The 14,953-nt window shown below is 51.1% G+C and overlaps 1 protein-coding gene across 1 annotated transcript; it reads left to right on the forward strand.

The window, feature by feature from the left end:
• Window positions 1-1,077: 1,077 nt before the first annotated feature.
• Window positions 1,078-13,320, forward strand: TBX3 (T-box transcription factor 3). Its single transcript, XM_054173125.1, has 8 exons — window positions 1,078-1,266; window positions 1,910-2,354; window positions 4,217-4,484; window positions 5,862-6,008; window positions 8,313-8,389; window positions 9,790-9,947; window positions 11,412-12,115; window positions 12,787-13,320. Exons 2-8 carry the CDS (start codon window positions 1,960-1,962, stop codon window positions 13,231-13,233), a joined length of 2,196 nt encoding a protein of 731 aa, XP_054029100.1. The 5' UTR covers window positions 1,078-1,266; window positions 1,910-1,959; the 3' UTR covers window positions 13,234-13,320.
• The last annotated feature ends 1,633 nt before the right edge of the window (window positions 13,321-14,953 follow it).

The raw sequence follows: 14,953 nt of genomic DNA on the forward strand, positions 1-14,953 counted from the left end.
TCACCCCTACATTTGCGGTGGGGGACGGAAAGCGCCCACCTTTCAGCCTGGGCGTCTTGTCTTGTTTAAATAAAGCAGCTTTCAGGGGGCGGGGGTGGGGGGCAGAACGAAGGGGTGCGGCGGGATCGAGGGGGACCCCAGCGGCTGCGGGGACCGCCGGCAGCCCGGGCTGGGTCCGGAGATTTGGGGGCGAAGTGGGGAGCGGAAGGGAAACCTGGGGTACGGGACAAATGTCGCAGTGCCCGGCCCGGCAGGAGGGGCACCCAGAAGTGGGGGGCACCCAGAGGTGAGGGACTTCCCCCCACACTCCACCATCACGCACCGAGCCCCCACAGCCCTGCAGCCTCCAGCTCGCCGAAGCGCGGCCGCAGCCGCCGCTTCGGAAGCTCCTGCCGGGGCCGGCAGCCGGAGGAGAACGCCCTGGAAATGCCCAGGCTGCCATCTCGCCGGGGCCGCGGGAGGCCAGGGCCGGGGCTTGGGGGTGGTGGAAGGAAAGGGGGGTCAGTAGCCCCCAGAACAACCCCCCCACATCCAGTTTAGAGGCGGGTGCTCCCGGCCGCCCTCCCCGGCGCTGCCTGCTCCCTCCCCTCTGATCATGTTGACATATTCACACGGCCCGGAGTACTAGTGATGCTTTGCTGCAGCGTTACAGTTTCCGACACCTTCTTTTTATAACTCGGCTCTGTCCCCCTTCCACTCGACCTGTCAAAACCACGCCTATGGAGCCACACAATTGGTCCGAAAGCGTCAAAGAGCCAATCAAGGAGGCTCCAGCTCCCTTGTAACCCACAACACATCCATACAATCTGGTGCACGCAGAGCACAGACTCACAGGGAATTCTCAGAGCTGAGAGGCTCCTTCTCCCTCTCTCTCTCTCTCTTTCTCTTTTCCTCTCTTTCTCCCCTCCCCTTTTTCTCTTCCTTTCTCTTTCCCTCTCTCTTTCTCCCTCTCTCCTTTGCTGGAGCGCTGCTGGAGGGGAGACAAGAGTGTAATTCTTACAGGGTTTTTTGTTTTGTTTTGTTGGATTTTTTTATTTTCTTTTCTTTTTTTTTTTTTTTTTTAAAGGCAGAGCGAAAGAGAAAGAGAGGGGGAAAAAATAAAAGAAAAGGAGGAGGGTGAAAGCAAGAAGAGATCCTGATGGCAATCAGGGCACCCTGACCAGCTCCTGCTTGGAGAAGGGGGGCAGGCGAGGCGGAAACGAGATTTCCCTACAAGTTTTTGCTGCTGAAGGTTGCTCAGGAGCCTTCCTCGGCCGGCGAGGGGGGGTGGGTTTGTTTGGTTCTCTCTGCTTTCCCTCCCTTCCCAGCCTCTGCTCCGCAGCCTGACCGTACGGAGGAAAGGTGGAGAGGTGGGGGGGAGGGGGGGGCAGAGAACCAGCCACCCAAAAAGAAAACCCAGCTTCGAGCCGTCACCCTCCGCCACGAAAGAAGAGAAGAGGGATTGAGACTAAGAGAAAAAAAGAAGAAGAAAAAAAGGACCTCGTCTTGTCCAACCCTTCAGCGGCAACAGGAGCAGACAGCGAACCTGGTGGATTTTTTTTTTCCTCCCCCTTTCTTCGGCGTTTCTTTTCCAACGCAAGGACTTGAACTCAGGAAAAAAAAAAATAAATCACCAGAACCCAAACAAACAACAAACGCAGAGACTGAACACACACACACACAAAAAAGCAAAGCTAATAATGAACAATCCTGTTAATCCGCTGTCCCGAGGGCTGGGGATGTGCCCCGGCTCGGGAAGTTGTAGGCTGTAGAAGTTCTGCTTCTTCCCCACGTACTGTTTAGATCTTGTTTCCCCCCACACCCTTTTTTTTTTCCCCTTTTTTCCTTTTTTTTTTTTTTTTTTTTGTTTGGTGGTTTCTTGGTGGTATTGTTATTATCTTAATTTTTCTTCTCCATGATATGCTGTTAGAAACCACTCCGGGACTACTCCAGCAGTAGGAAGACCGAGGAGTGGAGTGGATGAATATACCGATGAGAGATCCAGTTATCCCTGGGACAAGCATGGCTTATCATCCTTTTTTACCTCACCGGGCACCGGACTTTGCCATGAGCGCTGTGCTGGGACATCAGCCTCCCTTCTTCCCGGCTCTGGCTTTGCCTCCCAACGGGGCGGCTGCCCTCTCTCTTCCCGGGGCTCTGGCTAAACCCATCATGGATCAGTTAGTGGGGGCTGCAGAGACTGGTATCCCCTTTTCTTCCCTGAGTCACCAGGCAGCAGCCCATCTGAGGCCTTTAAAAACTCTGGAACCAGAAGAAGAAGTGGAAGATGATCCGAAAGTGCATCTGGAAGCCAAAGAGCTTTGGGAGCAGTTCCATAAAAGAGGCACGGAGATGGTGATTACCAAATCGGGAAGGTAGGTCTGGGCAGGGGGTTCGTGCCTTTCTTTTTCTCCCCTCTTCCCCCCACCCCTCAGTCTCCGCACCTCACCAGGCTGCTCCAGAGCGAGCCTCTTTCACGGCTACCTTCCCCATAAAGCTTCTTTCTCCTGGAATTATGGAAAGTTTCAGGCAGCTGAAGATTGAGCCCATCTCGGGCACCACGCTGCATGGAAATGCTCAACCAGGAACCGGCCCTTCTCAGCATGAGCGTGTGCAGGGGCGAGAGGGTCCCTTCATGGTTCAGCAACTTAATACTTTCTGGAGAAGGCTGGTAGCAGAAAGAAAAGAATTTGGGGTTGGAGAAGGGACTGGCCTGATTTTGCAGCCTTGCTAACGCGTAGGTTTTGTTCCTTAAGAGAGAGAATAGAGGGCATAAAGGAAAACACTGTTTGGGGCGGCGGATCGCTGCTGGTAGAGCAGCAGGAGGGCAGATGGGTTCGGTTTCTCGGTTTCTTCTCCTGTGCCCCTTTCTGCTGAATTCTAGGTTTGCATTTGTGCAAACGCACAAACGCACAGAAAGCTGACCAAAAATAAGAGCTTCTGGTGCTGCAGCCGCTGGTGCGGCGGCAAGCGAGGGGTTTGTAGCCTGTCCCTGGATTTATGTAACCTTCACGTGGGAATGAATGAACACACACAGCACATCCACGCTCGGCACTTCGCTTTTTCATGGCTGTACCCGCCTGAAATCCCTCCTTGACACCCGTGCTGTGTAACAACTCTGCTTATTGCTGGCATGACACGCAGGGAGCAAACCCCCTTCACACCCGGCCTGGATTTTGGGGTTTGTTTGGCTTTTTTTTTTTTTTTCCCCCAGAGAGAGAGAGAGAGAGAGGGAGAGTGAGAGAGAGAGGGAGAGACTCTCTTAGTAACCTCCCAAACAATTCCCATGTAATTTGCCTGGAGAATCACTCGAGGAAGCCACTCCTGAAAAGTCTTAGATGGCCTTCAGCCGGCTTGCTGGAGCTTCACCTCCTTGCAGAGCACCAGTTGCAGGCTACAAGGCTTAGGAAAAAAAATCCTAAGAACGGCAAGGGGGTGGAAAAAAAAATTTCTCTCGCCCATTTTACTGCTTTCCCGAAGTTTTTCCTTGTTAATTGTGGTCAAAAGCTATTTTGCACGAAAGCCTCGGCGAGCATTAAGAGCTCTTACATGTTGCAAAGTCATGTGTTTCCTTTTAAGCTGAGATCGCTGAATGCCAACCGCTCGATATAATAAACAGCAAATTTGTGGTATCCTGTTGCAGTTTGGAGCTGGACTTGGAGGGGAGCGGGGTTTGCAGGGAGCCTTTTGGGTCATCCCGAGGAGCTCTGGGGAACTGGGATGGCCTCGGCACCCTGCCCTCACTTGGAGGGGTTTTCTTCTCCTTTGCAAAGTGAAAACGTCCCCTCTCCCCTCCTCGGCCGTTAGAATAATGCAGGGTCTGAATTTTATCGGGGTGCGATCTGTTCCCATTTCTTTGTTTAGGAGGCGAAAAGGGAAATAATGCGAGATCCGAGAGCCCCAAGTGAGGCTTTGCAATTTAGGAATGGCAGAGAGTAGGCGCCTGCTGATTTCTAGGGAGCACGGATCTCTCTCATCCCCGGGACCATTTTCTCCTGAAACTTTTGAGCCTTTGGAAAACCTTTTCGCTGAGAGTGGGGGGAAGGCTTTGTGCTGGGGGGGGAACGACACAAGACTTTTCCTTCTGAGGGCCGAAGTGATTGTTCAGTAGACGCGTTGCCGAGATTCAAGAGCTTATATAAACGCTGTAATTAATTTTGGTTTATTTTCGTCTTGTCTTTTCTTTACCACCACCCTCCCTCCCCCCCCACCCCCCCCTTTCCTTCTTTGCCCATAGGAGAATGTTTCCTCCATTTAAAGTGAGATGCACTGGACTGGATAAAAAGGCCAAGTACATTTTATTGATGGATATTGTGGCGGCTGATGATTGTAGGTACAAATTCCATAATTCCCGGTGGATGGTAGCCGGCAAAGCTGACCCTGAAATGCCAAAGAGAATGTACATCCACCCGGACAGCCCGGCCACCGGCGAACAATGGATGTCCAAAGTCGTCACCTTTCACAAGCTGAAGCTCACTAACAACATCTCTGACAAGCACGGATTTGTGAGTCCCATTTACACCTTCCTTTGCCCCCACTACCCCAGTTCCTCTCCCTGGCTGCCCGGTAAGAGCAGTGGGTCCCGGCCGAGAAGAGCACAGCAGCTGCTCGGCCGGGCCGTGCCTACAGCCCCTGTTGCAGCTACCCCCGGCAGCCCAAATGAGGGGGGAAAGGAGATAAATCCCCACCTCCAACTAGGCCAGGATGTATCTGGCCAGTTTAGAGTAGTCCTTGATTATTTTTTTCTCTGTTGCTGAGGTCGAGATTAAGCGCTTGAATTTATTCCTTAACTTCTCAGTGCCACTCAGATGAGTTTAGAGTAGATAGAAATTAGCTTCAGGAATTTCTTTCCAGCAGAGCACAACCCAGTGGTTCTCAGACCTGTGCTGACTTTGTATCACTATCTACTTATTTTTAATAAAGTCTATCACACTTTCTTATGCATAGGGAAATGATTTACATGTGTGTATAAAGGGTTTAAAGGCCTAAGAATGCAAACATTTAAATATATATTAATCTGGATAATGTAAAGCAAGCCAGAGTGAAAATAAACAGGGACCAAAATTAGAGGTCAAGTTGCCCATTCATGTCTACCCATTCCTTTACATTTACTGGGTGTGCAGAGATAAAAACTTACCCTAAGAGTGAAATCAAACAAACCTTGCTGATAAGTGTTCTGACGATCCTCTGCCATTTCTCTCTCTTCCTGGGAAAGCCTCCCGCCACTGGGCCGGGGGCTGCTGGTGGTAGCTGCAGTCAGGGGATCTCTAATGTGCTGAAGATTGCATTTACTGCCTGTGATTTGATTAGATGATACATTTTGATTTTTATTTCTCTTTCCTTTTGCCTTTCTCAAGAGGCCTTAAGTGGATTGGGGCAAGCAATTAGACCTGGCCATGGCTCTGGTGGTGATATTGCTTGTTGTAGCTGCTGCTGCTCCTCTACTTCATTTTAATTTATTATTACTTTTTCATGATGAAATCAAAAGACATTTTCATTATTTAATAAATAAATAAAAACCAAAACATGAGAAGCCTAAAGAGCTTCCCCAGCCCTGCTAGAAGAACTTCGCTGGGATTTTACGTTCCCCCACCCCCGACCCCTTTGCCCCGGGAGGTCCAGTGATGATCCTAACCCCGGTGAGCTGGAGCTGTCAGTGCTTTTTGTTGGATGCTGCAATGCGTGTGCGTGTGTTTGGAGTGTGCTCGGCAGGGAGGAGGAGTGAGGGGAGGCAGGAGAGGGAAGGCAAATTAGGAGGCGAAAGTGTGGATAGCCGGGGAAGTGCGAGGCAGGGGGTGCTGCTCCAGCTGACCATCTTCTTTCCCCTTCTCTGCCCCCTCTGCTGCCGGCCGCTGTTTTCCCCCTACACAACCGCATTCCAGACCATTTTAAACTCCATGCACAAGTACCAGCCCCGGTTCCACATCGTCCGAGCCAACGATATCCTCAAGCTTCCCTACAGCACGTTCCGGACCTACGTTTTCCCGGAGACTGAATTCATCGCAGTGACCGCATACCAGAATGATAAGGTAAGGAGATTAAGGAAGGATTTGTTTTACGTCTTTTGGCTTTTAAGAGAGGTTTTACTCTGCATTGTTCCCTTAAAAATCACGAAACCCATCCCGCTCCTCTCTCTTCTTTCCTTGCTTTCCCCCCAAAATCTCCTTGATTCAACTTTGGGAAGGCGCCGGGGAGGGGTTCGGGCGCTCTCCAAACACCAACCTCGGGGAAAGCAATTAAAAGAGAGGACCGTTCAGGGATATTTTAGCTCCTGGTATGGGGAAAGAGATAGAATGGAGTGGGGATCGTTCCTTTTGGTGTGGATTTAATCTAAGAGGCACCAGAAAACAAAACAGAACAACAAAACCAAACCAAACACAAATCGTTTCTGTGTGTTGAAAGATAAAGGGGGAAGAGAGGGAGGGAGAGCAACGGGGCTAGAGATTTTGTAATTCTTCCTGGCCTTTGTGCTGTGTTTTAGCTCCTTTAACAGCAATTGGCAATAAGGCCAGAGCCCACGTCTGGTTCCTATTATTATAATATTATGATTTTTTAAAATATATATTTTTTTTCCCCCCATCCAACAGTGTTTTATTTTGTGTGTGTGTGTGTGTGTGTGCAGAAATGTGCAGAACTATGCTCTGGTCAGACAGGGGTATCTCACTTATTTAGCTGGAAGGTCTGAGAGAGCCAGGGTGAGAAAGTTTTGCAGCGCGGCAGACACTTGCCTTTCCATTTCGGCTGGTTTATTGTCACTTGCGACTAAGGTGGGAGAGTTGGGAGAGGGGCAAATGGTGAATTTATGGTAATTAAGTCAAGTGGAAGGAAGTGGAGGAGCCAAAAAAAAAAAGGTAGACTTTGATTTTTTCCTTTCTTTCTTTCTTTCTCTTTTTTTTTCCTCTGTCTATAACTTTGTGAGCGTTCAGCATTCAGCGCAGAAAGTCTAGACGTGCAGCGCCTGTTCGCTGCAGCTTCCCTGTGCCTCTCTCTGTCCCCTTCCATCCTTCACTATTAATAATTGAGGGGAGAAAAGGAAGGATCTGCACCCCTCTGCCCCGGCTTTCCGAAAAGCTACTTCTCCCTCGGGGCTCAGGCTCTTTCCTCTCTTTTTACGGCCGGGTGCTTGTAAGGAAATGGAAAGAAAATGAGCATGCAGAGAGTAGACTTTGCTTTGAGACTTATCAGCAGGGCTGTTCGTCCCGGTCTATCAGCTGGGGTTGGCTTGGTTGAAGGACAGAAAGGAGCATATTTGTCTGATTGCCATGAAATTTGCCTGGGAAGCGGCGTGCGGGAGCGGCAGGGAGCCCTCGGCTCCGGCTCCGCGGGAGTGGGTCAGAAGGCATGGCCGGGATCACCTGGATTAAAAGTCCTGCTGTTTTCTAGCAGTGGGTTTTCCTGCTCTTTTCCTGCTCCTCCATGTAGTGCTGGGGGATGAGTTAACACTGGGGCTGGAGCCGGTCCTGCCTGGCGTTCAGCCCCAAATTGGGGCTTTGATCTTCGGGATTCTGCTCTGCTCTCGAATTGGAGGGACCAAGGCTGGGAGTGTGGGGGGGGTAGGGGTCAGGCAGCATCCCTGTCTCCATTCTCTTCGCTTTCACCCTGTTATAGCAAGGCTAGGCTTGGAATCTACCTCTGCCCACCGTAGGTGCAGACACAGGGAGAAGTAGTGTGCCCCCACCATCCTTCCACACTCAGCCATTCCGTATGATAACCTGAATCCCAAGAAAAGCCCCAAACACCACCAAAAAACTTATGTACCCCTCAAAAACCCCCAAACCAACCTCCCCCCGCCAAAAAAAAAAATCCCAAACCAACCGAAAAAGAAAAAAAACCCACCCAAAAAAATCCCAAACCAAACAAGCAGCTCCTGGCACCCCCAGCACCCCAACTCACACACACACCCAGAGCATAATGCGATTATATAAAGTATTTTATTATAGCAAGGGGGTGGGCATGATTCCTTTGCGGTTTAATTATGGCATTTAAAGAGTTTTAAGCCCAGGCATAACTTGCAGGGATCGCATTGCACGGCGAAATTAATTCCGATGCGGTGGCAGCAACGCGGGGCTCCTCGCTTGCCACCACAGCCCGGGTCACTGGCCAGCCCTGCCGAGGGGATTGGGTACGAGACGACTTGGGCAAACACAGAGATTCGCCCCCAGATCAGGGACCTTTCCCTTCTGCTCTGTCCTGCACCCTGCCGGGGTCCTGCCAGTGCTGGGACAACTGGGGAGGGCACGGTTTTGCTGCTGTTTTTCAATACAAAATCTTCGTATTTCTGCCCCAACCTCCTTGCCTACTTTTTTTTTTTCCTGTTGTTCTCCATCCCATAGATCACTCAATTAAAAATTGACAACAACCCGTTCGCCAAAGGGTTTCGAGACACTGGGAATGGAAGGAGGGAAAAAAGGTGAGTCTGGATGGATTATCTATAGGCACCTCGTCTGGGTTTGGTTGTGTAAAGCTCAGAACACAAGCAGAGGTCAAAACCACCTCGCCTGGCCTCCAAACTACTCAGTCCTCCCCCAACCTCCCCCCGCCCCCCCCCCCAAATTGACGAGGATCTTGTCGTTAGTAACACCAAACTGAATGATGTGGGAATTCTTTCCTGCTTTTTTTGACATCATGGGATGGTGGGACACCGAGGAAATATCAGTGGAGGAAGAAGTTTTCCTTCAGGTTTTGTGAGGAATTATGACTTTAAAGTTTCCCTGGGAGCTGGCGGGGGGAAAAAGGAGAAGCGAGGAGCTGGCTGCTGGTTGAATCTCCTCTGGCATTTTCCTGGGGATTGGATGGAAAAGTCTGAAGTGTAGAGGAGAAATGTATAAATAAATTGTTTTGACAGAGGTGTCTTGTGAATATGGAAATAATTAATGACAGACAATGCTTTAGTTTCAGTTTTTCCCCCCCCCAAAAGCAGCAGGACAGAGTTTGTGCCCCAGGTAGACAGATGGACTGAACTGATTTTAGTGGAACTAATTTTTATTATGAATAATATTGGAGAATAGAGAGAAAGGGATTTTTTTTTCCCCCCTTCCCCTTTGGTAGGGAATGTCTTTATTTTGGTTTGGGTTTTTTTTTTTCTTTTACAGCAGGCAGGATCTTTTAGCCATTTGCACTCAGGTTTAGATAATGAATGAATCTGTCTCTTGCACTCAGGATTAGATAATGAACAAATCTCTCTCTTCCTCTTTTTAACTCCAAAAAAAAAAAAATATTAAAAAGAGAAGTTAAAACAAGAGGCCTTTCTCCCTGCCCAGCACACACACTCACACCCCCCCCCGCCCCAGCTCCTCTTGTCCATCAGTGTGAAAATAAAGCCAGCGCTGCAGCCACAGGACGGAAATGATTTCTAATTTCTCTCTAAATATAAATAGATTTTTTTACTCCGGGTTAATTGTTGGTGAAAAGATTACATAAAGTGCCTAACAAAATAACCACTTCCTAGCGATCTTAGCAACCATTAAGATGGCTCATATCTCTGGAACATCCTCGCCTTTTAAAAGCTAATCTCCAGGGAATTCTTCCCTCTCCCTCCGCCCCTTGTCTTTAATATCTGCCCTTGCTGAGGAGCTGCTCACCGCTTCCAAGAAATCTCCTCTCATTAGCAGCCAAGTCCTGCCTGCCAGAAACGCCTTCCCCCCACCTCCAGGGGACCTGGGCCCTTCGTTCTCCTGCCCCAGCCAGTCCCAAATCACAGCTCAAAGAGGGGCTGGAGAAGGGATGGGGGGGGTGTCTCGGGGGTGGGGTGGTGTCCTTGGAGGAGGGGGTGCTGGGGTCTGCTTGCCCAGCGGGTGCATGTGCCCGCAGGAAGCAGCTGACCCTGCAGTCCATGAGGGTGTACGACGAGAGGCAAAAGAAGGAAAACCCCACCTCGGACGAGTCCTCCAACGAGCAGACAGCCTTCAAGTGCTTCGCGCAGTCCTCCTGCCCTACCGTACCTGCCGTCGGCACCTCCAGCCTCAAAGGTGAGAGCTGCGGGCTCCAGACACCCCTCCCCCTCCGGGGATAGCCTAGGTGCCTGCTCTGTGAGGGGATGGACCCCAGCCTGCACTGCTGCCCTCTGGCACAGGCCTCCTTTCCCTCCTCCTTTCCTTCCTTCCTTTGTATTTCCTTCTTTTTTCTGCTTTCTCCCTCGGCTCTGTTCTTGTCCCTCTCTTTCCTCTCAGATCTTTCTGTTCTTTCTTTTTCTTTCCCTCCTACCTCTCTGTCTTTCTTTCTGGTTTTTATCTTTTTCTTTCCTTCTTTAGCAATTCTTTCCATTTTTTCCATCTTTCTTCTCTTCTTTCCCTCTTTTCCTGTTTTCCTTCTTTCTCTCACTCTCCTTTGTGCTTGCTTTCTTTTTCTCTTTCCCTCTCCCTCTTTTTTTCCTGCCTCATTCTCTCTCTCTGCCCTCCTCACTCTTCCTCCCCCCTCTCTTTTCCCCCATCTCCCTCACCCCCAAGCCTCCCTCTCCTCTTTCTGCACATTCATCCCTCCCCTCCTTGGTTCAGAAAGGAGCCAGCTCCAAGTCAAGGGAGCAAAGACAGACCACGGGGCAAAAGTTCAGAACTGGAGTCACTCCATTAATATTCCTCGCTGAATCTGTTATTAGAGGAAGGATCTTTCCCCTGGATACAGTCCCGAACTTTGTTATAGAAAAGTCACCCTGGGTTTCTGTTGGTGCGGGGTTTGGAGCTGTCTGCAGCTCTCTCCCATGTATTAATCCATCCCGGGGCTGGGGGTTGGGGGGCGCAAAGGGAGGAGGAAACAACCTCTTTTTTGTTGTTACTTCACTCGTTTGTTTAAAGTCCTGCCGAGCTGAGGGGAGGGGAACTGGGAGGGGACCCGAAAAACGAACCAGAGCTTCGCACCTGGGGCGCTGAAATTAGGAGATGAAGTGCAGAGGAATCCAGCAAAGCCCTGCGTACATTTGTGGAGGAGGAGGAGGAGGAGGCAGGGGGGTCCAGGGGATGATGGAGGTGTGTATGTATTTATGCGGGAATGAGTGAGTGTGTTAAGAGTTTGCCCATCGCAAGGGATGGAAATTTTGGAGAAGTTCTTAGGAGAGGCATCCCCAAGGCCATCTAATTCCAGCCCTTGACGCCTTGTCGCCTCTGTCACGACCACGGGACCCCGGGGGTGAGTGTTCCCCCCCCCGGAGACCAGCCACTGGCCCCAGGCCCTCCCCGGGATGTGTTTGATGGGGAGGGTCGTCGCTCTATTTCTCAGCCAGTTTTGCTATGCTGTGTAAAACTCAGGTTGGCCGGGGTGGGACAGGCGGTGGGAGCAGAGGAGGAGTATTTATTTATATAATAATAAGAAAAAGGAAGTACTTCCATGTAAATCTCTGGCTGGCCAGGAAGCCTCTCTGCCTTCTCTCTCAGCCCGAGGTAGGATTTTTAGGGACGTGTGGTGCCGGATCCCAGCCCCGGGCTGCCTTTATCTTGCAGATCTCTGTCCCAGCGAGGGAGACAGCGACGCGGACAGCAAAGATGATCCCTTGCTAGAAGCCAACGAGTCGGGCAAAATCAGCACGACCACCGGCACCACCCCAGCACCGGCCAGTTCTGCCTCGGCCGTGGGAGACGACCCCCGGGAGAAGGGGGGCAGCCCCTCCAAAAGCCACTTTTTCCCCAGTGACTCGGCGGGGAGTCGGAGCCGAGAGAGGACGGAGAAAGCCCCTCCGGACTCCAGGCACAGCCCGGCTACTATCTCTTCCAGCACCCGGGGGGGAAGCTTGAGCGGCGAGGAACTGAAAAGCCCCCTCAGGGATGGTCCTAAAGTAGATGAGAACCGGCTGCTGGGGAAGGAGCCCTTCGCCCCTCTGACGGTGCAGACCGACAGCACAGCCCACCTGAGCCAGGGACACTTGCAAAACCTCGGCTTCCCCCCTGCCCTGGCAGGCCAGCAGTTCTTCAACCCGCTGGGGAACGGGCACCCGCTGCTGCTGCACCCCGGGCAGTTCGCCATGGGGGGGGCTTTCTCCGGGATGGCCGCGGGAATGGGGCCGCTGCTTGCCACCGTCTCCGGGGCATCTGCTGGTGTCTCGGGACTGGACAACACGGTGATGGCCACAGCGGCGGCCCAGGGACTCTCGGGAGCATCGGCGGCTGCTTTGCCTTTTCATCTGCAGCAGCACGTTCTGGCTTCTCAGGTACCGCATCCCACCTCTCCCCAGTTCCGGGGAGCATCCCCTTTTAGCTTCCCCGCTGCAGGCTCCCCCCAGGCCCTCCCGGCTCTCTCTGCAGGGTTCAGGGGAAAGGCAGGGGTGGGAGGGTTGAGGGAGTGACCCAGCTTGAACTCCTGGAGCTCTTCCATGTGCTCCCTGGGACACCGTGCTGGGATCAGGCAACCGTTCCTCCTTCACAGACGAGTCCGAGGGCTCCCCGCGGTGCGGCCTGAGTTGCAGCCTGCGGGAGCAGAGCCATAGTGGAGAGAAGCGGTGTGGTGGGGAGAGGGAGGGAGATGCGCAGGGTTGCCCTGGGGTGGGACGGGGGAACGTGTGTGTAGCTGTACCTGTGGGGACAGCGTTTGCGCCAGCGAAAGAAAATCTCCCAGAGGAGAAGAGCGGGGCAGGGATAACATGGCTGTTATCTCATTTCACCCTCTCTGGGCCACGACCCTCCCAGCAGGAAGGGATCTGTGCAGGACACAGCCTGGGGGGACGGGTGGTTTTGGTTCCGCACGAGGAGGACAGACCTCCGTCCTCTCCAGTGGGCAGCGGCAGCTTGGCCACTTCTCCCGCGGGTATATGCACGGGAAGGCTGTGGTGCGGAGGTGTTCAGGCCAGTAACCCTTTCCTTTCTCTTTCCGCCCCCACCTCAGGGCCTGGCTATGTCTCCCTTCGGAAGCCTCTTCCCGTATCCCTATACCTACATGGCAGCGGCCGCCGCCGCCTCCAGCGCCGCCTCCAGCTCGGTGCACCGGCACCCCTTCCTCAGCGCCGTCCGGCCCCGGCTCCGCTACAGCCCCTACCCGCTGCCCGTCCCGCTGCCTGACGGCAGCAGCCTCCTCACCACAGCCCTGCCCGGCCTGGCTACCGGCTCCGGAGAGGGCAAACCCGGAGGGTTAACTACCAGCCCCGGTTCCGTACCCCTGGACTCCGCCTCGGACCTCACCAGCCGCTCGTCCACCCTCTCCTCCGGTTCTGTCTCCCTCTCCCCCAAATTGGGAGCAGACAAGGAGGCGGCAACCAGTGAACTGCAAAACATCCAGCGCCTGGTCAGTGGGCTCGACCCTAAACAGGACAGATCCCGCAGCGGCTCCCCGTAAAACCCCCCGGCCTCCGGGACCTCATTTCAAATCAGTCTGGCAGTGCACTTTGTTTGAAAGAAACCACATCCTCCACCCACCACTTGTTTTTTTACTCCCCCCTCTTTTGTTTTGACCCCCTCCCCTTCCATTTTATTTTATGCTTTTTTTTTTTTTTACTATGAAATCCCCCAGCGTTGTGCTTTTAAATTTATCAACCAAAAGGTATTGGGGGAAACAGAGGGGGGGTGAGGATTGGGAGAAGGGCCGGGACTGGGGGAGAGGAGTTGAGGTGGGAGGGAGCCAGGTCAGAGGCTTCTTGCAGGAGGTTGTGGTGTCCTCCCTTATTTTCTTTTTCTTTCTTTTTTTTTTTTTTTCCCCTCTAATGTATATATTAAAAAAAAAAAAAAAGGAAAAAAATAAGAAAAAAAATGCAAGAGAAAAAAAAAAAGGAAAAAGAAGAAAAAAACCCTAAAGAATTCCAAACCTAAAAGCAAAAATAAACCAAACAAAATCAAAAGAACATCGGAATAAAAAAAAAAAAAATTAAGAGAAGTGATTTATTTTATTTTTTTGGTTCTTTCCAGAAGCAAAGCAAAGTTACTCAACTTCAACAGTTGTTTCCTGGGTGGGTTGTTAATGACACCCGCACCCCCCTCCACCCCCCTTTAGTCAATATTAAGGGAAGCTGTGCGTTTAAAATGCTCTTTGTGATGTCGGAGAGGCAGGCGGTGGCTTTTGGGGTTTGTTTTTTGGGGTTGGGTGGGGGGTTGGGTTTTTTTTTGCATGTTCCATAGTAGTCTGCTTTGGTTTTTTTTTTTTGTTTTGTTTTGGGTTGGGGCTTTTTTTTGGGGGGGAGGGGGGGTGGGTGGGTTATAGATGTGTTTTATTTTTCCCAGTTTAGGTGGGGGGGTCTCGTCGTTGGTTTCTTCACGCTCATTGGCAACCCCAGCGGGAGGAAAAAAAAAAACTCAAACCATTATTCAAACGATTATTGACAGTAATCATAAAAAAGACCCCCAACAACAACAAAAATAAGACCCTTATCCCTCTACCTAAAAGATCCTCCCTGTAGCAACAAGAGTAAGAAATGTAGCTGGAAAGGAAGTGGGGGGGGGGGAGGGAGGGGAAAAGCGAATTTATTTTATCTAAGTACCCCCCACCCCCCACCCACCCCCTCCGTAGCTCGATTGTAGGTTGGTCACAGCTTTCCCCTCTTTAATTGTATATGCAATAACAAGGTTTAAGCATAACTGAGAAGAAGAGAAGAGCGGACACTATTATTAAAACAAAGTATTTATGTAATTATTTGATAACTCCTGTAAATACGTGGAATATGAATACTCGAAATTAAACTTTAATTTATTGACATTGTACATATCTCTGTAAATATGATTGCAGCTGTCTTTTATTTTCTTTCTCTCTTTCTTCTTTTTCTTTTTCCCTTTTTTTTTTTTTTTCCCCCCCATCTTCTGGTTTTATTTTTAGTCGTTTTCATTTCAAAGTGGTTAATTCCTTTAAACATATCCTTCCCCTCCCCCTTCCCCGTCCCGTTCTACACCCCCCTCCTCCTCCCCCCCCCCCAGACCCAGAGGAGAAATACCCCTCGCTTATTAAATCGGAATTCACCCCCAGAAAAACCTGACCTCGGCCTTTTGTAAAGGAGCCGAATGCAAAGGGGGGGAAAAAAAGCAAAGGCAAAGCAGAAACAAATCGAATTAATCGAGGATCTCAAAGGAAA

Source organism: Dryobates pubescens, chromosome 25, assembly GCF_014839835.1.
Source record: "Dryobates pubescens isolate bDryPub1 chromosome 25, bDryPub1.pri, whole genome shotgun sequence".
Taxonomy (NCBI): Eukaryota; Metazoa; Chordata; class Aves; order Piciformes; family Picidae; genus Dryobates; species Dryobates pubescens.

Coding starts and splice junctions, on each gene's coding strand:
- TBX3 (XM_054173125.1), top strand. CDS start 1,960: ATGAATATACCGATGAGAGATCCAGTTATCCCTGGGACAAGCATGGCT. Junction 6,009..8,312: donor CCGCATACCAGAATGATAAG/GTAAGGAGATTA, acceptor TCCATCCCATAG/ATCACTCAATTAAAAATTGA. Junction 12,116..12,786: donor AGCACGTTCTGGCTTCTCAG/GTACCGCATCCC, acceptor CCCCCACCTCAG/GGCCTGGCTATGTCTCCCTT.